This window comes from Enhydra lutris, unplaced genomic scaffold (assembly GCF_002288905.1).
Source record: "Enhydra lutris kenyoni isolate GAN:26980312 unplaced genomic scaffold, ASM228890v2 scaffoldscaffold9, whole genome shotgun sequence".
Taxonomy (NCBI): domain Eukaryota; kingdom Metazoa; phylum Chordata; class Mammalia; order Carnivora; family Mustelidae; genus Enhydra; species Enhydra lutris.
In genome coordinates this window covers 23,920,673-23,945,435 of record NW_019154093.1, presented here as the reverse complement: position 1 = coordinate 23,945,435, position 24,763 = coordinate 23,920,673, and the positions used below count along the sequence as shown (strand labels likewise).

The window sequence follows — 24,763 nt, the reverse complement described above, 5'->3', positions numbered from 1 at the left end:
TACGCAGGAAAAGTAAGATGGAAGCAAGATACAGAAGGTAACTGTCTCCGTTTTGGCGGCTTTTTAGTCCCAGTGCGCAATCCTTGAGACCTGAGATCCTGTCTTGGGATTGCTGTGAACCACATTCTACCCTTATAATAAAGCCGCCTTTACATAAATTGATTGGAGTGGGTCTCCAGGTCCCACAGCCAGAAAAGCCATTCCAGAGCAGAGGGCAAAGCTGAACGGTGAGCAGGTAAGGGCAAGACAGCCTACACGTGGCCGCGCAGGCCTTTTGCCCACCTGCCTAGCAGTCTTCCAGCAGTCCTCATCTTTGGCCAGCTTGGTCTGAAAGGCCCTTAGACTTCCTGACCTAAAGCCCATCCAGTAGAATCTTTGCTTCATTTCTCCGTTCTTAGGAGAACCTAGGGTTCCCCTCCCCACCCATCAGCAAGTGCTACCTGCACCTGGTCGTGAACCTTCCGCAAAAGAGTGAAGAAAGTCTTGGAATTTTACATTCGTGAACTCGTAGTCATAGAGTTCTAGATATGGAACTTTATTGTCAAAGACTTAGGCTCTAATCACCAGTGAATCTTAGAAACACCAAGTTGGATTCTTGCAGCCCTACCTACAAGAGCCAATTTAACTTAAAATGCCAGATGAAGATCTTGCCAGACTCTGGGAATGCTGGTTGTTCATACCTGGGATGGCAGGACCCCCATAATGGTTTATGATTTATTTTTCATTTTTTCCCCTTTCTTTGGAGAGTTAATACCCATTGCTTTGCTCCTATCCCTGACCCTCAAACTTTACCAGGGAAAGGCCAGCACCCCTGCATTGCTTCTCATGTCTCCAGTGACAGACGGAGAACAGACTGAGAAGTGAAGTCCTTAGAGATCATGCACTCCAATCCCATTAGAAGAGAATCCTGAGACCTCCTAGAAGGGGATGGCTTGCCCAAAGTCCCACCGCCCAGCCTCCCACCACTGTACTTCAGACTTACTGTCAGCATTTTACAGGTTTGGAAAAATACTAATAAACTGATGAATGCTAAAGCATTAAGGGTTTATATGTTAAGGGTTTTTGTGTCACCCAACATGTGGGGGTACAGTGATATCCATCAGGATAATGCTCTAACACCAAAAGTGAAATCTGTGACGTCTGGGCAGTGAGACCACCCCAAAGCCCCCAAATTCCATCTCATGGCTCACCATGGCTCACTGCTGTGGGTGGTGACCTCTCTCTCCTTCCTTCCTCTCACCCCCACTGCAGCAGAGTGCAGCAGCTGACTCCACAGCCCTGTCCCCTCCTCCCCCACATCCTTCAAACCCCACAACTGTGACCTGTACCCTTCCCTAGGCCAGAAAAGCAACTCTTTCTGCTCACACTTCCCCAAACAAACTGAATTCAAGGCAGTTTGCTGGGAAAATTGGGAAGCTGGTGAACTTTGTCTATGTCCCCAGGCTCCCCAGTGTGCTGCTTTGCCTTACTGTACCTGTCCGCCAGTTTGTGTATTTCTCCCTCCATTGCCTCCTATTCCTGTTGAACCTTTCCAGTAAACTCTTTCTGACAATCTCATCCATAACTAACTGTATAATTAACCAACATACACACGCTAGTTTCTTTCAGGTGTATCTGCATACCGGCCAAAAGACAAAGAGAGAAAGGAAACCCCATTTTCAGGACCATCTCCTATGTGCAAGGCAATTCATACATGTAAGCTCACTCAATTCCTCAGGAGCCCTGAGGAGTAGGCACTATAATCCTCACTTTCCAGATGAGGACACTGAGCCACTGAACAAGGTCACAGATAAATATGGGAAGGGCCAGGCTTTGGACCAGACCTGCCGTTGTTGTGTTCTGCCTTCTGGGACAAAGCCCTTCCTCGAAGATCCGTCATCTGTGGTCTAGAGGTAGGCCTGTGATCAACTCATCCCATCACTTTACCCCTGCTCCCTCCCCACCAGGTACTGGTCTCCCTGCCCAAAGGGCCTTCCTTACCTCTGTGCCTTTGTATGTGCTATTCCTCTGCTGGCTCTTTTTCCTGTAATTTCTGTCCCAAGTGCTTGCCTCAAAAGTGTCTCCTCCAGGGAATCTTGTCAAATCCTTCCAATTGTCATTATTCACTCTCTTCTATGCAAGGAGTGCTCTCAGGGCATTGCGACCCACTGTGTTACATTTATTCTCCTCTCCCTGGGTCATAAGTCAGCTCTGGAATTTTTACAGCAGGAACCACATCTGATTCAGCCCTATGGCCCTGCTCTGAGCTTGGCACACAAGATATGCTCAGGTTTGTTGTTGAGCTGAGTAAACTCACCGCAGTGATAGGACCACCTCAGTCCCAAATGGATGACTCCATCACCACCAGGGGCGCAAGGGCTGAGGTTGGGGCCAGGTCTGCAGCTCAAAGACCTGGGAGGCTTGGAGCTCAACCAGAAAGCTTCAGCTTTCTCTCCACCTCCTCTCCACCTTCTCCCAATCCCCAGTTCTGTGACTGGGAAACCGAGGCAAGAGAGCAGGACTTGGGCATGGTCGAGCAACAAACTGATGACAGATACACACTTGAACCCCACCCCCAGACCCGTTGGCCAGTGCTCTCTCTCCTTTCAGCGCTGTATCCTCTGCCAAGTTTACTTGCAGTAAATCCAGGAAGACTACAGGCTTTCTATTCATTCACTCAGCAAATACTTACCAGGCACTGGCCAAACGCCAAGAATAGTGCCAAGCTCTGGGGCCACAGTGGAGACCAAAATAGGCCCTTGCTTTCAGGGAGCTCACAGTCTCGGCCAGGCAGAGCAGGTGGCCTTGTGGGCCACACTGGGGACATTGGAAGACAAATGGAAAGCTATCAAAGGTTTTAGTTGGCAGCGCTGGCTGCCCATCCCCCACCACACCAGTCATACTCATCCTGTGTTAGTGGCCTTTCCCCACTTCCCTGGCTGTTGGATTCCCTGGCCCTTGGCTCCACCTGTTCAGCAAGTCACTGCCAGGTGTGGAAGCCCCCAGGAGGATGCTAACGGGAGGCTAATCTTGATTTGACTACAGCTTTGAGCCCTGCAGGACACCTCTGTCCACTAGGTGGCCATGAGGACAACTGTCTGTCATATCACTGAAGCAGCAGGAGCTCCTTAGGGGGGAGTGTTGGAGACTAAGAGCTTTAATGACCCCATCGTCGGAGTAATGAAGATGAATCCCACTGGTGCTGCTTGCCCACTCCTTCCTCTGGGTCCAGCAGCCAACATCAGGTAGCTGGAAACTCCCGCTTAGCCTGCGTGAGGAAAGCACATTAAAGATCGTGAAAACAGATAAGATTTTTCAATGACGGGTTTCTAGAATCTCAGTGTTGCAAAGAACATTAGCCGTCACTTCTTCCAGCCTCTCCTTCTAGATCAGAACTCCTCTCATCAGTGAGCGTTCTCGAAGGAGTGTTTAAACCGTGTGCATGCCCCTGGAAGACAGGCATCTCACTGCCTATTGAGGGAATCATTCTATTTTTCAGCAGATCTTTAGTTTGCGGAGTATGTCCTGCTATTGAGTTGAGATGTTCTTTTCTGGGGCGCCTGGGTGGCTCAGCCCGTTAAGCATCTGCCTTCAGCTCAGGTCATGATCCTGGGGTCCAGGGATCGAGTCCCACATCAGGCTCCCTGCTCAGCCGGAGTCTGCTTCTCCCTCTGCCTCTCTCCACCCTGTCCCCTGACCAATCGTGCTCTCTCTTGCTGTCTCTTGTCTGTCTCTCTCAAATAAACAAAATCTTTAGAAAGAAAAAGGAAGGAAGGAAGGAAAAGAAAAAAACTTCCTTTTATTACTACTGCCACTATCAGGTTCATCTTCAGGGCCACAAGGAGCATACCCTAATAAGGAAGGTGAACTTGAACAACTCACTTCAGTCTGGCTACTCTGCCAGTGGGCGGGCTGAGCTGTGACCCAGCCCTCAGCTGCTCGCCCCCATCTGAGAGCCTGCGCAGAGTGGGTGCTGGCAGCTGAAAGCCGAGCAGAACTGGGCTCCTCCTCATCCCTAATCAGGCCCCAAGGGAGCACCCTGTGCGGATGGTGGTGGCTAGATGCCAATTGAAGTGAAATATCTCCTTTTCTCAGGCTGTTAACTTTTTTTCTTGTTTAAGGAAGGGGAGGATAATGACATTTAGCACTTTACAACTCAGCAGTAAAATGAGCAGATGGAAACAGATCCCCAGCATTGCGGGCGTGCTTCCAGGGAGAAACCCTCTCCGCTCCGGCTCGGGCTGGGCTCCGTGGGGCCAGTTCAGCGGCAAGGCTTGCTGATGGACCGAGTATGTACCCGAACAGCCAGCTCCTTCCTGCCCCAGCTCCTCCCTACTCCAGGCTGCCCATGGGTGAGCCATGGCAGGCTCACCCTGTTCTACCTACTTGGGGCACCTTTCCCATCTCTCCAGGAGGAGAGGGGGCACAGAGGTGAGCGAAAACTCCTCTGGAGGGGTGGAAATGCTCCACCTGGCCTTTAGGTGGCCACAGAAGAACAATTTGACTGAGCTGGGGAAGTTCCACCTGCAAGTCAAAGAAAGTCATTGTTGTCATCGCCATCGAAACGACTTAATGAGAATTTGTTATGGGCCATTCTGGCACACATCTCACACACCTCGACCCATTTAATCCCCACAAGCCCATTAGCTGTGTATCAGCACTGTCTCCATTTTACAGATGAGGAAACTGAGGCTCCCGAAGGCGAGATGACTTTCCTGAGGTCCCTCCACACTCCTTGGAATGTAGGCAGGGTGAAGAGTACTAACAAATGGTTCTTTAACTATTTGGGGGGTCTAGATTACTCTCTCCTCTATCACATATGTTGCTCTATAAACTGAACACTTAAAAAATCTGAACGTGTTTTTCATGTTTGTGTTTCCAAAAATAGTCAATAGCTCTGTGACGGGGCTTGTTCTATTTTGGTGTGTAAATTGTGTCATTAAACTGCAGCTCCTCTGTGAGTTTTATTTGTCATCCAGGAAGTAAAAGAAACAAACAGAACCACCCCTACTGTGGTGGAGATCTATTGTTTCTGCCCAGTGCCCTGCCCTGCTGGGGGCATCTCTCCTCTCCTTTCTGGGCTTCTAAGGGGTCCTACCCCACTCGGAGAGGTGCAGAGGGCTGCCAATCATCATATCCCGCCCTCCCCCCAAGTTGGGCCAATCAGAGTCCTTCCCACGGAGTTTTCCATCTGGGTGCAACGGGATAGAAGACACTCTCTGTCTGCTGGAACAGCTATTAGCAAGTGTCCCCGTTAGGATTAGGCTTAACCGTGGTCATCAAAGACGTGAAAACAGTACCCTTTTACCAGCTGGCGTGCATTTATCTTGCAAGGCCAGCTCAAGCTACACCACAGTGCCTGCTCATGTTCCCTGCTCCCCTCACCCACTAGGTACCCACCCACTAAGCCCATCCTACAGCATGCACCTGCCGCTTTCCACCCGGCTAGAAGCTCGGGGCTAGAAGCCTCAGGGAGAAACCTTGAATCAATGGGGAGTGGAAACGCGGATAAAACCCCCAGCCTCATAAGCCGGGTTGGGGTGGGAGGACAGGATAAATCTGAAGCATATTCCGCAGTCTCCCTGTGGTCCTGTTGGGACCAATGCCCCACTGCCCACAGCAGAAAACTGCTAGTCTGTTGCCATACCCTGGATTCATATCCAGCGCCCTCTGCTCTCACTCTCCGCACCCCACCAGTGCTTCCTGGGATCACCTCCCAAATAATCTACTTGACCTAGCATCCTCGCCTCCAGTCATCTTCTGGGGGAGTCCGGCTTTAGACACCTGTAAAGTCCTCCCTCGTCCCAAGAGGAAGACTTTACCACCGCAATATTCCCAGGGCACTTTCTTCACACCTCTGCTGCAGCACATCATGTCCCATCTTGTTGTATTTATTAAGTATGAAATAGGAAGGAATGTGCACTTATTGAGGACCAGATGTGTACCAGTCATGGCACCAGATGTTTTGTGCTCCTCCATTCATTCATTTATTCACTAATTAATTCATTCGACAAATATTTCTTAAGCATTTGCAATATGTCAGGCAATTATCTAGGCCAAAGGCTGGCAAACCATGGCCCACAGGCCAGATTCAGTTTACTAGTTTACTGACCCCATTGTATTATACTCAAAGACCAGAAAGGTCAAGTCCTTTGATCCAGATCACACAGCCAGTAAGTTCCAGAACTGGAAAACAAACAGGCGTGTTTAGATCCAGACGCCATCTCCCTCGCTCTGAGCCAGCAGCTTCAGAAGGCACAAACTCCAACTCATCCCACTCACCCCTAACCCAAACAGTGCACCAAAGAGAAAGGGGGGGACCTGTTGGAAGGAACTCAGTTCCCTCACCCTCCCAGATGACAGTGACCAGAGAGCCCGCTGGAATCACAGCCACAATCACAGACGTGTGATGGTTCATGCTGTCCCAGGACAACTACACTGTGCCACAGTCTTGAGCCTGTGTGCCTGTGCTCTGCAGAGCTCACTGCGAGCAAGTACTCGAGAGGGACTTACTGGGTGACAGATTAACAATTGCTGGGATTTTTTGTTGCATGTTTAACAAGGCATTTCTATGAATTGATGGAATTATTCAGAAAGACATTAATTTGGCAATAGGTATCGAGATTTACTGTGTGCAGGAAAGAGCAAAACCTTTCCACATAGTAAGCAGATTTACTGCATCAGGGTTAGAAATGGACATGACATGTCCCTCCACCCTTTGGGAGCTTATGGGCTAGTTGGGGGTGTGTGGGGGGAAGAGATGCATTTTTTGTATGGGCTACTGACCTAGTGTGTGTCTGGCACTGTGCCAGCCAGGGCACCTTCCTCGTCAATAATAAGAATAATAATAGCAAGCCCTCCTGAACCCTGACTCTGCACCGGGCACTGTGCTGAGTCCTTTACATCTTCATCAGACTCCCAGGGAAAGCTGTCACTGCTATTTGAAGGCTGTGGCATGTGAGCCTCAGGGAGGTTGAGTATCCCTCACAGGTACATGGTAAGAAGGCCTCAAAGTGAGGATTGGAACTCAGGTCTGTTTGCCCCACTGTGTGTGCACACTCAACAGTAACCCCAGAGGGGGAACAAACCCAATTTTGAGGGGGCTCAAGAGAGGGAGAGTCCCGGCCAGTGGGGGCTTCAAGGAAACGTCCCTAATGTTACATTACGTCCCTAACGTAACACCCCTTGAGCCAGGCCCTGAAGAGCAGGTGTCCAGACAGAGGGGCCCCAGCCGAACAGAAACGGTCTGTTTGGGTGATCGCTCCTACAAATCTGGTTAGGAGTGGAGGCATGTCTGATACAAATAAGTTGACACTGGAGGCTATGAGTGTGGAAATCAGGTTTTATGCCAAACAGACCTGGAAATGATCCTTTCTCCCCCTTTTGAACGTGGACAAACTAACCAATCTTTCCAAGCCTTGGTTGCCTCATCTGTAACATGGACATAACAGTGGTACTTATACCTCACGGGACTATCATGAGATTTAATCAGATACGGTGTAAAGCGTTTAATATTGCCCCTGGCTCAGAGCAAATGGTGTATAAATGTGAACGATGATGATTGGTAGTCACACTCTTCAATTCTGAGGATTCTGGATAAAAAAGGGGCCCACTAGAACACCTGGGTGGTTCAGTGGGTTAAGCGTCCAACTCTTGATTTCAGCTCAGGTCATGATCTCAGGGTTGTGAGATCAAGCCTCACATCAGGCTTCACACTCAGTGAGGAGTCTGCTTGAGATTTTCTCTCTCCCTCTCCCTCTGCCCCTCCCACCCCCACTTGTTCACACACTTTCTCTCTTTCAAAATAAATAAAATATTTTTTAAAAGTGGGGGGGCTAACTTCCCAGCCTTCTTCTGGTCTCCTCTAATGACCCTAGACTTAGGCATGAAACAAGTGAACAAGTGATACACTCTGGGCCCAAGGAGAAGAGGCCGCTGAAGAAAAAAGGGATCAGTGTCGTGCATGGTGGTAGGACTAGGGAGTCTGAAGGAAGTGGGCAGCAGCAGAATGATGGTTCTCTCTTTATGATAGGTGAGGGGAGCTGCAGGGTCTTCTGAGTTGGAATGGATTGAAGGATGAGCCAGATGCTTTCCATGACATCTCCCATTGAACCTTCACAATGGCCCTATGTGTGCCTCATGATTCCTGTGTTACTAATGAAGAACCAAGGAAGCAGGAACCCCAAGTCACATCCCTAGAAGTGGCTGGCAGGATTCCTAGTCAAGGCTGCCCTGCCCCCTCCCATCCAGTCTGTCTGGGCTAAGCTGGGCTAACAAGCTGGGGGTGGGCTCAGAAGTCCACCCAGTTGTGTGTCCCCAGGCCATGGAGTCTGTCCCCTCCTCTCCCACCTCTGCCCCCGTCTGGGCCATTGTAGGAGTCACCCATCCTGCCTCTCTCACCATCCTCTTCCTCCCATCGGAGTTTATACCTCACTCAGGCAAGGAAACATGGCGGCCCATGTCCTTCCCCGGTGTAAAGCCCTTCCATTTCCTGCAGGCTGGCTTTTCCCGCTGTCCGGCATCTTCAGTAGAGGAAACAGCCATCTTCTTGGAGTGACAATCATTCTTGTTTTCAAATTATAACAAATACATGGACTGCAGAGTGGAACGCAAAATGCCCAGGGACTTTCTCAGAGGAGTTGTTTTGGGCTAAGCCTCAAAATAGATGTGTGTGTGTTGGTGGGAAGAGGAGTATCACTCTTTCAGGAAAGACCATTCACTGTAGCTCAGAGCTGAACAGAAGCTCACAGATTGGTCCAGCAGGTCCCGGCACACTGGCACCCACTGCCTTCCCAGTTGTGTTTCCATGATGCCTGGGTGTGCTGTGTGCTCCAGCCAGACTATCTTTCAGCCTTCTTCCTTGCAGCTAGTGGTCGCCTGCTTTCCCTCTGACTACATTGTCTTTCTATCTCCCCTGTCATCCTGGGAAGCTCCTAGTTATCCTTTAAGGTCCATTTTTATGTCCCCTCCTCCAAGAAGCCCTCCCTGATTCCAATCTCTCTCTCCTCCCCCATGTAGTACAGCTCTTGCTCTCCTCTCTTCACAACTTCTTACCACAGGATTCTGGGACCATCACTTTGAGAGGCAGACTCTGGGAGATTATGAGCAACTTGAGGTCAGGAAGTTTACCATGAACTCTGACTTCACTTGTTCATTCAACATGTACTTAGAGGCACTCTGTGCCAGGCCATGGGCTCTGGATGAGGGAATGATTCAGTGTGTCCTTGGAGAGGGTTTGCCTGAGGAAGAAACTATCTATCTACCTATCTATCTATTCATTCATTCATTCATATATTGTTAAAACAACAATCAAAAAACAAAATGCTTTGCTAATCCCCAATCAGGCCAGGCCTTCTGGTCAAGATTAAGGATACATAAAAGAGCAAAACCTGTACCTACCGCCAGGGAGCTGTAGGTCTGACCAAGGACCAACGGGAGCAAACTACTAAGTGTGCGGTGTGTCCCCAGGGCTGTGGGGCACCAAGGGCAGGTGTGGCGTGTGGGGTCCTTTTGCTTTGTTTGTTTGTTTGTCTTTAATGACACTGAATGAATGAATGAATTTTTTCTGTGTTTTTTTTTTCTGTTTTACGGGTTGTGGGGTTCTAATCACAAATGAACTAAATTAATGAATTAAATACCCAATAGATAACTGATCAAGTAATTGATTGAAATGTCACACCAGAAGTTGCTGTGGCAAAAGGGCTAGATTCTGGGTCTCCACCACTCCTGGACTTTCTCAGTGGGGAGCAAATCTACTCTGACCACGGCTGGCCCCAGGCTGCAAAAGCTCCTGCAAACGGCAAGGTAAAATGCAGCAGTTCTCAGCCTGCCTCCCAAGGGGGTCATAAGCATTAATTAGTTACCATTGGTAAAGTGCTCTGAAGATGTGGGGGTGTATAAACACCGCAAGTCATTAGGCCTCTCCACACCACTATGCTCTACAGCCTGGGAACTGCTAATTGAGAAATAATTAACACCTCAGGGTGCGGAGGATGGATGCCTGGCACTTCCAGGATTGGGAGGGATGTAATAACGTGCCTGGGAGCAGGGAGAAATAAGGTTGCCCTGTGGGTCCTGATACTGAAGATTATTCACCTCCTGCCCCTGGAGAGGAGGCGTGGGGAGTCTTGCCTCAGTAAAACCTTTAAAATTGCACTCCTTAGGGAAAGTCTGGACCACAATGCTGAGCTGCAGAGGCCCAGTGACATTCTTAGAGTAAAAAAGCTCAAGTCCAGCCCAGCTGTGCCTGGCCTCCTAGCTGGGGGGAGGCAGATGCCCGTCGTGGGGTCTACTCAAGCTGTATTTTCTTTCACTCTAGGACCAGGGTGATGACACCTGTCGACACTGCCCCCTGCAACCCAGTGCCCCACCAGGCCGTCCAGTGCCTTTCGTGTAGACCCACTGAACTAGCCCAGATTGCATCTTAGATCATCTCGGGGGACCACTGACACTAAGGCCCGCCCCAGACTGATATCCAGCATCTCGGGGCAAGGGGACTGAGGCACAGGGTGGGTCCAGTGCAGCTCAGGTTGAGAAGCACTACTTTGGCCTGTCAAACACTTTGTGAGGAGCAGTGGGAACTAAAGATGTAAACCCTCTGACACCCCGTGATTCCCTCATACCAGCTAATTTCCTGATTCCCTGCCCAAGTGTCCTGGTCCCTCAGCCTAGCCATTCCACTCCATTCCCACCACCATTCTTGTCTGGGGAAACTCAACTCATCCTTCAGGCTCAGTTTAAAGATCACCTCCTCAGTGAAATCCTCCTTCCCTACCCTCCCACAGGCCCTATTACACTGATCATATGATGTTGCTCCTGGCAGATCTCCGGGTCTGAGAGCTTCTTGGGGCCGGGGTCTTATATTGGGTCTGGTACATTTTAGGCACTCAATAGACTACAGCTGTTCTTAGTTAACTGAAGTTACATGATATACGCTCCCTCTTCAGGACATGTGTGCTTGTTCCCTGTGTCTAGAACATTCTTCCCCCAGATAGCTGCAAGGCTCTCTCTCACCTAAAGGTCTTTGCCAAAATGTCACTTTTTAGTTGAGGCTTTCCCTGATTATCCTTAATTGCAACCACTCTACCTCCAACCCATTCCTTTTTCATAGTTAATTTTTTTCTCTATGGATGGTTACTGATGGATCCTGTCTTTTTTCAAAACTTTGGTATTTTGTTTACCATGGATTATTTTTTTACAGTAAACTTAATTAATTGCATAAAAATACTAATTTTGGTTACCGAGTTCCTGTTCCCCTCCTAAATTTCACTATATTGATTTATTGACTCTTTTCACTAGAATAAAAGCTACCTTGAATGCAGGGAATTTTGTTTGTTTTGTTCACTATTCCCAGTTTCTCCAAGTGGTTGGTACATGATAGCTGCTCGAAAAAATATTTTTTGAATGAAAGTTTGATTTAGTGTCTTGAAAACCGTCTTGGGCTTTGTAATGAAGGTACTTTTTTCTGCTTAAAAAATGTTTAATGTCTTTAAATTGAAAACCTGTAAAATCCTAGGGTAGATTCCGAACGGAAAGGCCCTACTGTTGCCTTGGTTACACCGCCGCCAGCCTTTCCATTCCGAGAGTGGGGAGGGCCCCGGCAGTGGGAGGCAACGCCAGGCTTTTATCATAGAGTTACACCTCCCTAAATCCTAGAGGGCACTTCCGGAACGGTAATTTGCTCTTCGCTGTCCAAGCCAATCTATGGTCGTGAAGGAGAGCCGAATTCTTTCTCCTTAGCTAAACTTCCGGAAAACCTCTCACAGGCGTCCGGAATCGGGTGGGGCTAGTCTCCGTGAGAACGGCTTTGTGATTGGCAAGAAAGGCAGGAGGTGGGGCTTGGGGGGGGCGGTCAATTCCCTTTAGCGCAGGCGCGTTGGGCCGGCGTGGCGGGCGCGCGGACGGATTTTACTGGCACTTCGGTTGGTGAGCATGGGTGGCAGCACGTGCGTCCCTCCTTGGTTTGGGGCGGGGTCGCAGACACCTGAACTCTGGGATAGTGTGTTTCGTCTGTTGTAACATGAGCGCAGACCTTTCTCCCCTGTGGACCTCGGGTCTTGTGAGTGTCACGGTGATTCCGGAAGTGCTAGCCCTGGAGAGACCCTCTGGGACCGCCTGGTGGCCCGGCCAACCTTCCCATTTTATGTGTGGGGAAACAGGCCTGGAGACTGAAGTCACTTGACCAGGGTCACGTAGCCAGTGAAGGCCGAGCCGGTTCGTAGAACCAGGTCTGGAGCCCCATTGCTTTGATGCAACACGGTCCCAGACGGAAACGGTGGAACTTGGAGGCAAGGACCTAGCCTTCCACGTGTGCCCCTGTGCTCACCTGCAGTCGCTTACCTCGTCTGTGAGTTGGGCGTGATAGCAAACACTGTAGCGCTCACTATATACCGGGCACTGTTGGAAGTGCTTTACGCACAGCTTTCCTGATTGGGTTGCAGGGCCATTGTGAGTTAACCTTAAAAGAGGCCTGTGCCCCAAGGACCTTTTTTGTTTTGTAGCTTTTTTTGTTGAATGACTGAATGACTCAGAGGCTCTTTGCCAGAGTGTGAGGTGCAGGACAAGTTAATTCCTATACCGCTTTTGAGGTATTGTCCGTAGATAACCTTGAAAAATTTGAAATCATAGTACTTATTCTCCCGCCTACGTAAGCCTTGGGATCTGAGGATGAGGACACATTGGGGGTGAGGGCAGAGGGCTTATGGCTCTTATTTAAACTATCCAGATAATTGTTGCATTGCACCCCTTCGCTTTGCTTTTCGTTCACTGATACATTTGATCAGCAAATATTAGGCACTGTGCTAGGCCCTGATCTGAAAATGTAGAAAACAGCACGAACTCCTCGTTTAATGGAGGAATAGGACATGAAGCATTGCTCGCTCCCAGTGCCTGGCACACAGAAGTTTCTCAGAGATACTTTTGAAAATTATTCCAGAACAGTAAACAAGGAAGAGGTGTGTGCAATGGGGGCCCAGAGAAGGAAGTGATTCTCTCTTTTTGGAGGGGTTGGAGATGCTTCTTGCAATACGGAGCTTGAATGTTGCTGTTGCTGGGGTAAAGCCGGCCTCTTCCAGGAATGATGAGCAGTTTGGGACATGTTAGGGAAGTGGTGGGATAAAAAGCTGGAAGAGGTGTGTTAGGATCAAAATATGAAGAGGCTTTCTATGGAAGTACCATCTCGAGAAAACTAGGATGGGGAGCCATTGATGGGTTATAAGCAGGGGAGTGATTGGATCAACTGTCTTTTTAGCTGTAATCTGGAGACAGGACAGACAGGGTTCAAGAGTCATTCAGTCCAGTCACTGATGGACATTTATTGAGTACCCCCTGTGGGCAGGCACCGTGTGTAATGATACAGATGCAACTTGGAATAATACAAACACAGTTACTGCTCACGTGGAGTTTATAATGCTTTTCCCAGTGTGGTCCCTGGACCAACAGTATCAGCATCACCTGGAAACTTGTTAGAACTACAGTTTCCCTGCCCACTCCCCAGGCCTACTGAATCAGAAACTCTGGGCCTGAGGCTCCACAATCAGTGTTTTAATAAGACATCCAGGTGATTCTGATGCCCACTTAAGTTTCACAACCACTGGGCTACTGCATTCGACCAAGCATTTTTGAGGAGCTAACCCAGAAGAGGCAGTAAGCCAGAAAGGAGGGGGTGAACTTGAGGGGAAGGTCAGACAGAGACAGACCTGTCTGCTTTAGGAGGATTCAAGGGGGAAGGAGTTTCTGGTGTGAGCCACTGGCCTGAGGTGGGACCTGATGTAAGTGAGGAGGTCAGATGTGAACCAAGTGTACGTACCTCCGGGGCCCACACTTTTTCAGTTAGTCACATTAGGGCTCTGTGATAGTGCATCCCAACCTGTCTCAGGTCACAGGCCATGTAGGAGATGGTAATATTTGTACCATGCATGGGGGAAATGGATGAGGCTGCCTGAGGTGGCAGGGGACCAGCTGGAAGACTCGAGGCCCTTGGGAGCTGGAGGGGGCCGCGCAAGGGTTTCAGGCTGCGGAGCTGAGAGGATAACCCGTTGTCTGCATATGGCAGGGTAGCTCTTTGTAATGGGAGATACTGAAAGATAGAGGCTCTCACTGAACTTGGCAGTATAAATCAGGAACCTTAAAAGAGTTCATATGTATTGACCAGTAATTCCATTCCTGAGAATCTCCCAAATGTACCACAAACAAAAGCCTTCTGTTCATTGTAGATTGTATGTAACAGAGAAAACGACAACTCTCTGTAGTAGGAGAATCATTTCTGATATGCTTAATGAAATGCTGTATTGCCATCAGGAATGTGAGTGTTTTGTGAAATCCTAGAGAAACACATGTGCTCATTCAGCAGACAGTGTCTAGTAAAGCCCTGCTCCGTGCTGAGTGGCAAGCACTCTAGATAGGGTCCTTGGCCGCTATCTGAGCAGTCAGTCTGAGAGCGATGGGTGATCAGTAGGGGATGCTGTGGGAGAAGCTGGCCTTCTGGGCAGGGGTGTGGGGCAAGGAAGGCATCCTAGAGGACAGGATGGGGATTCTGAGGCTGGGAGGATAAGCGGTGTTGGTATGCAAGGGGCACAGAGTGTTTAAGAGTGAGCATGGCACAGCTGGAACAGGGAAAGGGCTATTGATAAGGCCAGCAGTAAGCTCACATGTGCGCTGGAAGGGTCAGAAGCTGACACCTGATTCTGAGGGCAGCAGGAAGTCATTGTACTGGACTTCGGGAAAAGCACTGTTACCGTCCATGAGGGATGCGTCCCTTGTGGCTACAGCATGGAGAATGAATTGGAGGAAGGCGGGGATGGAAGCCAGGGGGGAGGCTGTTGCAGTGGCTCACGGGGGAAGATGGCAGTGGCCCGGATGGAGGCTGTGGAGGTGGGGAGGAGGGACAGATTGAACAGCAAGTGAAAAGGCAGGAATGACGGGGCCAAGAGGGCTGCTGTGTGGGGGCCATGAGGGGGCAGAGTGGATGGACCCAGGCTTCTGGTTTGGGCAAAGGGTGGCTTTTGGTGCCATGGAGAGTGATAGGCTATACTGGGGTGAGTGGGTTTGGGGGGAAGATGCTGAGCTCCTTCCCGGTGCAGCATTTCGAGTATCTGTGCAGTGTATTCTCTCGGGGACGGTTGGCTAGGTAGGTCTGAAGCTTGAGAGAGACGTAGGGAGTGCAGATGTTGACTCCAAGTCATGAGTGTGAGGCCTGACGAGGAGTGCTAGGAGGAGGGAAGAGGCACAAGACACTTAAGGAGGAAGCCAGCTGGGGTGTGGGCAGAAGAGACAAGGACTTGTCAGCAGCAGTTATGACCAGGCTGAGGGACTGGAGTCGATTTCCCTTTCTTTTTTATTTGTTGCTGTTTTTTCCCCCAGTTTTCTGTAGTAACAATAGTCTGGATTGTACTCATAGAATGTGCCAGATACTGTTCTGTTAACTTTGTATAACTCTTCTAAGTCCCCACAATAAACCTGCAAGGTGGGTCCTGTTGTATTACCATTCAGCAGATGAGGAAACTGAGCACAGAGGGCTTAGGTCACACGTCCTGAGCTACACAGGGTGCAGTCAGGAAGAGGCACGCCAGGAACCCAGGCTGCCTGATTCCAGAGCCCTTGTGATCCCATGCTGTGGTGTCCCGCCACAGTATGCTGTTATATTTTTATAAATGGGAGAATACTGATTTTTTTTTTAACAAGAAGTAGGACCTGAATCTGCTAGAAAATTAGAAATGAAAGGGTTTGCATCTGCAAAGTCGGTGGCTGTCTCAGAAGTGTGTTGGAGAGCAGACTCAGCGGGCTACGTCTCGTCTGGGTGTCAGGACACAGTTAACGCTTATCTCTGCATGGCTCATTTCTCTCCAGGCACAAGTGTTTCTCTGGGCCAGGTGTCATGAAAGGGCTGCTGTCAAGATGCAGAGCACTGCCTGTCCTGGCCACCTGCAGCCACCAGCTCTCTGGGTGTGGTCCTCACAGGTTTTACCACCGTGACCCCGAGACAGGGAAGCGCTTGGTGCTGTCTCGCATGTTCCAGCCCCAGAACCTTCGGGAAGACCAGGTGTTGTCTCTCGAGGGCAGGTCTGGCGACCTGACGTGTAAGAGCCAGCGGCTGATGCTGCAGGTGGGCCTGATCCACCCGGCAGGCCCTGGCAGTTACCACCTCCTGCCGTATACCGTGCGCGCCCTGGAGAAGCTCGAGCGGCTGGTAGACCAGGAGATGCAGGCCATCGGGGGGCAGAAGGTCAACATGCCCAGCCTCAGCCCAGCGGAGCTCTGGCGAGCCACCAGCCGCTGGGACCTCATGGGCAAGGAGCTGCTAAGACTCAGAGACAGACACGGCAAGGAGTACTGCTTAGGACCCACACATGAGGAAGCCGTCACAGCCCTGGTCGCCTCCCAGAAGACAGTGTCCTACAAGCAGCTCCCGTTCCTGCTGTACCAGGTGACAAGGAAGTTTCGGGACGAGCCCAGGCCCCGCTTCGGTCTTCTCCGCGGCCGGGAGTTTTACATGAAGGACATGTACAGCTTCGACGCCTCCCCAGAGGCCGCCCGGCATACCTACGGCCTAGTGGGCAAGGCCTACGGCAGCCTGTTCCGCAGGCTGGGGCTGCAGTGCGTCCGGGTGCAGGCGGACGTGGGCAGCATTGGGGGCACCACGTCTCACGAGTTCCAGCTGCCGGCCGACATCGGGGAGGACCGGTTTGCTGTCTGTCCTGGCTGTGGCTTCTCGGCCAACATGGAGACGCTGCGCATGTCGCAGGCTGACTGCCCGGCCTGCCGGGGCCCGCTCACTGAGGCCAGAGGCATCGAGGTGGGGCACACGTTTCACTTGGGCACCAGGTACTCCTCCATTTTCAACGCCCAGTTCACCGACGCTCAGGGCAAGCCATGCCTGGCCGAGATGGGCTGCTACGGCCTGGGCATGACGCGGATCCTGGCCGCCGCCCTCGAAGTGCTGTCCACGGAGGACTGCGTTCGCTGGCCGGGGCTCCTGGCGCCTTACCAGGTTTGCCTCATTCCCCCAAAGAAGGGCAGTAAGGAGGAGGCGGCCACCGAGCTCTCGGGCCACCTGTACGACCTCATCACGGAGACACTGCCGCAGCTCCGCGGGGAGGTCCTGCTCGACGACAGGACCCATCGGACCATTGGAAACAGACTGAAAGATGCCAACAAGTTTGGCTACCCCTTTGTGATCATCGCAGGCAAGAGGGCCCTGGAGGACCCGGCACATTTTGAAGTTTGGAGCCAGAACACTGGTGAGGTGGTCTTCCTCACCAGAGAGGGCGTCACGGAATTTCTGAGCCAAGTGCAGGTTGTCTGAAAGCCCCGAGCCACCCCCACCCCATCCTGCAGCCTCCGTGTTCACTCTCTTCACTCTCGGGCTGCCTTTTCCTATACTCCCTTCCAGGGTGGGTCTCTCCAGAAACAAGGCAGCTCATGGAAGGAGGGAGCGTGCTAGGGAAGCTGACTTATCCAGTCCTTTTAGACTGTATTTCAGGTCTGTGATTCCACTCTCTGGGCTGGCCGTGCTGCCAGTTTCCATTTGTCTTCTGTTCCGGTGAGGAGGCAGAGGGGTAAGAAAGAGCTGCTCCTCTCGGCCCTTCAGTGAGTCACTTCCTTTCTCTTGGCCAAGTTTCCCATGCGGAGGGTGAGGGTGGCCAGGGGCCAAGGCCCTCCCAGCTCCGGCAGTCTGACCCCTGGCCTCCTGATGCATTTGAAGAGCAGGCCCACCAGCCCTCCTCCACTGGGACATGTCTCTTCCCCTGCTGGGGCCTCAGATTCCCCATCTCTAATATGAGGAAATGGAACTAGATCTGTAAAGTCCTTACAGCTGTCACCAGCGGGTTCGTAAGAGGTTCACGACAGGCAGATCTGGTTCCTCTGATCTTCCATAGTCTAAGCTACATGGAGAGTTGATAGAATTAGCTACTGGCCCAAAAAACCACCTCCAGAGACCTGGCCCTATTGAGGTGGCATAGCGCAGAGATCAGGTTCTGTTGATTGAATGAAGTCAGACCACTGGGGTGAGCCTTGCCTGTCTATGAATGGTGGTAACGCCTGCCATTTTAACTGTGCAGTGGCTTCCTACCTGGGACTCATCTGTCCTTTCTTCTACTCTTTCTACACTCCACTCAAAACCAAAAAGAAGCCTACCTTTGGTGGCTGGGAATATGTTTGAAACCATTTCTTCCCCCAGATGTGAGGGATAGCAGGCTTCAGGTGTCACAGTGAGCTTGTCCTGGGAGCAGAGCTTGCTCCTCAAGCCACACCAGGGGGCACATATCAAGGTCTCTGCCTGAATTCTCTGGAAAACTAGGATCAGGCTTGAGCCATCCCAGCATACTGCACTTGTTGTCTTAGCCAGTTGTCCCACCTGCCAAACAGCTTCCCAGCAGTTTACTGCTACTGCTGTTACTACTCGAGTAATCCACGCTCAAGCACACACCATCAGGTTTCTTTGTTAATGTACATGCCAAGTGCTGATAGCCCCCAGGTCTACCAGTGGTGCTCTGGGCCCAGCATTTGGGCCAGGAGATGTGCATTACGAGAGCAAACCTAGAAAGGCTGGATTATAAATCAGGGGCCTTCCCCTCGGCTGCACTTCGGTCCTACCCAGTTCGGGTTAGGGTCTGGGTGTGGTGTGGGCGTTGTGCATTTTAAAGCTCCATAGATGATTCTGAAGTGCATGCGTGCAGAGTTGATGCACGGTTCCCAGCGTCCTTCTAAGCCGGGGCCCTCCCTGAGTGGCTTTGTAGCTGAGTGTTTTGAGTCATTTGCTCTGTACATTATCGGACTGATGGGAACTCTCTGCTTTTAACGGTCTGCTCATATATTTGTTCCGGGCCTGCCACATACCACTGTGCTGTGAGGCACTGTCGTGTATCATTTTCATATTCTAAACTGTGCAAGGTGGGTGCTGTTTTTACGGAAGAGGCACCTGAAGCTCCATTCAGCACCTTACTCGAGGCTGTACAGCTCCAAAGTATCAGAGCCAACATCCAAAGACTGACCAACACCAATGCCATTCCCATTACAACTGCATGGCCTCCACCGAGACAAGAGTGCTTTCAGTAAATAAAACTGAATTATTTATGTCTATCTAATCAAATTAGCCTCAAATAGACGAGCACTTAGAATTTGTGCAAATTGGCGTTTTAATATTTTTAAATATTTAATTAATTCTTACTGATGTTTGGTTGATACACGGAGTTACATTCATTTAGGTATGTAACATAGTGATTCAGTAGCTGTACTTTAAGTGATGCTCACAGTGTAGCTCCCATCTGTCACCCTACACTATTATACTACCATTGACTATATTCCCTGTGCTGTACCTTTTATCCCTGTGTCCTGTTCATTCCATAACAGGAAGCCTCTACCTCCCACTCCCCCTTTTTTTAATTGTGAATTTGTGCTCCATCAGCTGATTTATGGAAGTTGGAAGGCTAGCCTAATGTAAGCACTTTTAAAAATCAGATTTCAGGAATAGAGAACCAATTAACTTTGAAGTCTTCATAAATGTGCAAGTTACAGAATAATTTGAGGACGATACAGAATCATGGAAGTTTAGAACAGGAGGACTTGGGAGCCCCGCCTGTCCGCCCCTCATTTCACAGATGGGAAGCAGGCCTGGAGTGGGAATTAACCTGCCACACACCATCTGACTGGCAGAACACCTGATTGCAGGCCAAGAGCTGTGTCCCTAAATCAGGCTACCTCTGGTTGATCTTGTTGGAAGAGACGTCTGGCCTGATCGGCCTCTGGACTGCAGAAGCCTTGGACATGTGAAATAGGTACCGTCCTTTATTTTCCAAGGGAGAAAAATACAGGGAGTACAGTGACTGGCCCAAGGGAAGCTGAGCGGAAATCCACGTGTCCTGATGACTAAGCCAGCGTGTCTTCTAAGCAGCCAGGGGCAGTACGCTATGGTGGGAAGATCAGAACCTGGAAGAGACATAATCCTAGATCCACCGCCACTTGCCAGGGATGTGACCTTAGACAAATTACTTGCCCTTTATGTGTCTCAGCTTCATCTGTAAGATGCGTTCATGGCAGTGCACTTCCCGGGGGGTTGCCTGCATTCACTTAAGCGAAATGCTTAACCCGGTGCACTCAGGAAACACATCCTTCACAAACTGGACGACTTAGGAAAGGCCACCACGGGGAGCTCGGGATCTGCTGGTAACATATCTCAAGACCTGCATCTAGTTTTCTTGATGTGATGCTTTATAACGTTCCTGGGGAGGGCCACTGGCAAGAACTAAGTGACGCCTATGGAATGGCTCCATCTCCTTAGAGGAGAGACATATTCAGACAGTGTACCTTACTTGCTCTCTCCTATTTGGTGGAATTTGCCAATGTTACCTCTTGCCATAAACTGATGAAATGGGGATGCTGGCAAAATAACAGGCATAGGATGTATTATCATTGCTCATTCCTTGGGGAGATCTAGAAGCAACTGGCCAGGAAATATTTAGCGGAATTAATACTTGGGGACAAAAGCTGGTGCATAACAAAACCACTGTGTAAATCAAGCCTAGAATATAAATCAAGGGCTCCACTAATATTCTGTGTTTTAATGGAAGAAACACCTGCTGGGCTATCAATAAAGGCATTTTGCAGAAATCTGTTGAAATTGTCATTTAACTACTTGAGTGCCAGGGAACTTCACAGAGTTCCCACCATCATTCTACACCAAGATGCCAGAATGCTTTTTAGAATGGATTACTATGCATCCAAGGGCATGTAAGGTTTTGTTTTAGAGTTAGGAAAAGTTTTATACTGTGGAAAATGGGAAATTTTTTTATGTTGTTATTGCAAACTCAAGATATACTTGAAAAAAATCAAGATGCACTTAATGACTTACATCGTAATGACCCACCTTAGACGCTGGAGTCAGACTGTCTAGGCCACTTGATAGCTACATGACCTTGTGTGAGATGCTTCCTCAGTAAAACAGGGACAATGGTGTCAGGCTCACAGCAGGGTAAGTGGCAGCTCCGATACTAGGCCAATTAGCCCTTTGTATGTAGTCGGGGGGTGCGCGTGGACCAGCAGAACGGGGTGGTATCTTTAGGGTCCCTGTTCAGGTACCACTCTGGTGCAGGGATGCTATCCATTATTAAGTCAACCCCTGAGGCTGCTAATGAGCTTCCAGGGTTAAAGCCTAGTTGGTCTTGGCAAAATAAAACTGTAGGCCAGTAGAGTGAGGACGGAGCACTTACTGGTTAATGGTGACTGAGGACACGCCATTTGCAAGGGAAGAACTTGTCACCCAGCCTCAGCCAGAAAGCTCGTGGGCTGACGGGAGCCCTCCAGCAAGGTGTCGAGTGCTATGGGGAGTCACCTGCGGGCTCTGGCAGACTAGACTCTGCCCAGGCTGACAGTCGGAGGACACTGCAGCACCCTGAATGTCAAGACTGTACCACAGCACTGGAGTGAACAGGCAAGGGCCACTGGGTCTCACCCCAACTCTTCAAAGACAGAGACCCAGTCTTGTTACAGAGATCTCCTGAAGGGCTGAGGGGAGTCATGAATTCAAATCCTGGCTCTACTTTTCACTAGCTAACTAACTTTGGGCAAGTTACTTACCCTCTGTACCACTTTCCTTGTCAGTAAAACGGTACTACTGTAAACTACTTTCCTGCTCCCAGGCAGGGTAAGCCAGTCCACATAAAGCACCCTAGAATGCTGGCAGGCCCTCAGTGCTCAGTAGATGGCCGGTGTTAGTGAGCCAGGCCGCTACACTGGCCCCTGGAATGTACTCCTTGCCTTTGCTTGGGGGTCCTTCCAGCCCATACTCACCACCCTTTCCTGGTCCCTCTCCCAAGTTCATGGCCCGTTATCTATCATGTGTGGTGGCTTCCACCCTTAATCCACTTAGAACTCACACCCCTTCCTTTGGGCCTTCAGTAATTACTTGTGTGTACCTGCTATGTGCTGAGCAGGTGCTGTGCTACGTGCTGGCAGTACAGAAGTGCACAGTTCAGGGTCCCTGACTCAGTTTACAAAGAAGGGGAAGGAACCATCCAGTAAGCAGACAATTAAAATGCAGTGTGGCAAGTGTGGTAATGGTTGTCATGGGACATGTGGGACGGGGCCGGGAAGGCTTCCTGGAGAAGGCAGCAGGCCTGGTTAAGGACTGGATGTTAAACAGGAAAGGGAGGAAGACCTGGGGAGTGGAGGCAAGGGTACAAGTGAAAGTAAGAATGCTCCAGGCAGAGGGAGCAGTGTCCACAGCCAAGAACATGGCAGGACTGGAGAATAAAAAAATGTGTCCTATATTGAGAGCGTAGTTTGAGGCAAGCTGTTCTGTGGATGTCACATGGATTAATTCATACAATTCTCACAGCACCTGCATGAGGGAGGTGCTATTATGCTGTTTGTGTTGCACATAAGGAAACTGAGGCACGGGGCCTGAGGCCATCAGCTAATGTGCTGCAGGGCTGGAATTGGAAGGCAGATATCTTGGCTCTAGAGGTGTGCTTAGGCCACTGTGCCCTCCTGCCCCACAGCTGAATGGAATGTGTCTGGGATGGCTGGGCTAAGGTTGGAGAGAGGAAGCCATAGGGGCAGTTAGGGACCAGACCCTGAAGGGCCCTGAGTGCCACACCAAGAATGTTGAGGGAAGGGAGAGCCACCAAGGGCTCCAAGCAGGGGTGAGGACTTGCTTGTTGTGGCCCTATTTCTCTTCTTTGGAGCAGTTTCCAGTTCAGGGTGAGATTTCTGACATCTAATCAGCAGTGACCTTGAGGGCAGAGGCCTTGGAGGCCCTGCTGTTGGTTGGTGCCAGTTGGGTTAAATATTTGTAAAGTAAATGGAATAAAAACACAGAAGGGGAGGCAGATGCCCTCTGGAGGGAGCTGCTTGGGTTCAAATCCTGGCTCTGACACTCACTAGTGGTGAGACCACGTGGCCCCATCTCCTTTATAAAATTGGGATCGTAGACCTGAGCCATGTGGCCATTGTGATGAAGTGAAAGAACCAGGGTACATGGTTTGTCCAGCACCGTAACTCCGTGGTGAGAGCCACTGTAATTTCTCTCCATTCCCTGCCTGCCCTTGTATACCTGCCAGCAGTGTTTCAGGGGTAGCTTAAAGGGACCTTGCCCCCCCCCACCCTAGGTCTCCAGCTGCCACCCCAAATCCACAGAGGTAACCACACAGAAGTTTGATGGTCCCACCTGTGTCCCTGACCCCTGGCCCCCGGAAAGCTACATGCCAGCTCTGTGAGGAGAAGGTGTCCCCAGTTCATGGGAAAGACTCTGCCTCAAATCCAGATGTGGAGAAGGCTAATGCCTAGGCCTTGCCCCTCCTTCCCTCTGGTCCTCAGTTTCCTCATCTGTAAAATGAGGTGGCAGATGGTTGAGTCTTTGTGAGAACTCTGACTCGGTTCTGCTCGTTTCCCAGGTAGGGGCAGGCAGCTGGGGAAGCAGCGGGCAAGGGCCAGGCCACCTGCCGCTGCCTGGGATCCCCCTGCCTGTAGTGGGGAGAGGGAGCAGTTATTATCTGGGCCAGCAGGACACCTGCTCCTAACCTCAACCAGGCTCTAGTCCTAGCCTCCGTGGCCAGCTCCTAAGTTTGTGCTCTCCCACTCCCTTAGAGACCAGAAAGGATGGCACAGGTCAGAGAAGGCAGGGCCCATGGGCCAGGGAGGCCAGAAGCCGCCTTGGGGAGGGTGCAAGGCAGGCACATGGGTTTGAGCCCAGGAATGTTGCTGATGCTTGTGTGTGTGCAGATGAGTCCCTGGAACAGAACTGTTTTTTGCTTTTCTTTTCATTCATTAGTTCCTTTCTTCATTCGTTCATCCATCCACTCATCAGCACACACACAGCTCCCTATGTGTCACACTAAGACAAATCCCCATCTGGCCTCTGCCAACTGAGAGCTTGCCTTCTGGAAGGTTTTGTGCAATGTTTCTCAAACTCAGCATTATTGGCGGTTTGGCAGATGCTGCTTCATTGTGGGGGCTGTCCTGTGCACTCTGGACTACTTAGCAACATCCCTGGCCTCTACCCATATATGCCACTAGCATCCCACCAAGTAGTGACAACCAAAAATGTCTCCAGATATTGGCAGGTGTGCCCTGGTGCAAGTCACCCCTACTGAGAATTGCTGGTCTGACGCTGCTGATCTGCACAGAGGTGCCGTGGACAAGCCTGTGAGGTGGGTGCCATGACTCCTTTAGAGGGAGGCTCCGAGTAGTCTGTCCTCACGGGCACAGCAGGTCAGCAGCCGCCAGGGTCCCGGCTGTGGTCTGCGGTCTGCCATGGTCAGTCGCTCCTCCCCTTTCTGCTTTTGCCCACCCTAGCCAGACAGGGGCAGGGCTTGAAGCTGATTGACAACTGGGCCAGCCAGAAGGCTAAAGAAAGGACTGGGTGGTGGGGATGAAGTCCCAGAACTTGGTTTCTCAGGGGTGTCTAGGAAAGAGCTGAGTAAGCTGTCTGCTTCCCAGATGAGTGAGGTGGCATACTGGGACCCACTCTGCCCCAGGTCAGTGAGGGCGATGCTCCATGGAACCCTGCACTGGACGCCAGGGTTGCTGCTAGCAAACTGGCTTCATACAGAGGACCAGGTTCTTACAAAGACAACCAAGCAGCAAGTCTCTAGCTGGGAGAGCGAATGGCCTTGATACGGCCTAAGCCAGGCGAGGGTGGGGGCGGGACTTCAGCTTCCTGGGCCACAAGCCACATGCAGACACCGCACCTGGAAGGAAAGCTGCGTGGCTCTTTTGTCAGTATACCACAGCGAGCTGCCCTCCAAAGACAGTGAAGCACACGCACAAAACCTCAAATCAGTCCATC

At 50.7% G+C, this 24,763-nt stretch overlaps 1 protein-coding gene across 1 annotated transcript; it reads left to right on the top strand.

Moving 5' to 3' along the window:
- Nucleotides 1–12,099: 12,099 nt before the first annotated feature.
- LOC111143389 (prolyl-tRNA synthetase 2, mitochondrial) lies at nt 12,100–20,628 on the top strand. The gene is made up of 2 exons (XM_022497093.1): nt 12,100–12,932; nt 15,826–20,628. Exon 2 carries the CDS (start codon nt 15,854–15,856, stop codon nt 17,279–17,281), a length of 1,428 nt encoding a protein of 475 aa, XP_022352801.1. The 5' UTR covers nt 12,100–12,932; nt 15,826–15,853; the 3' UTR covers nt 17,282–20,628.
- Nucleotides 20,629–24,763: the final 4,135 nt, after the last annotated feature.

Excerpts from the sequence above, each read along its gene's own strand:
- LOC111143389 (XM_022497093.1), top strand. The coding sequence starts at position 15,854 with ATGAAAGGGCTGCTGTCAAGATGCAGAGCACTGCCTGTCCTGGCCACC.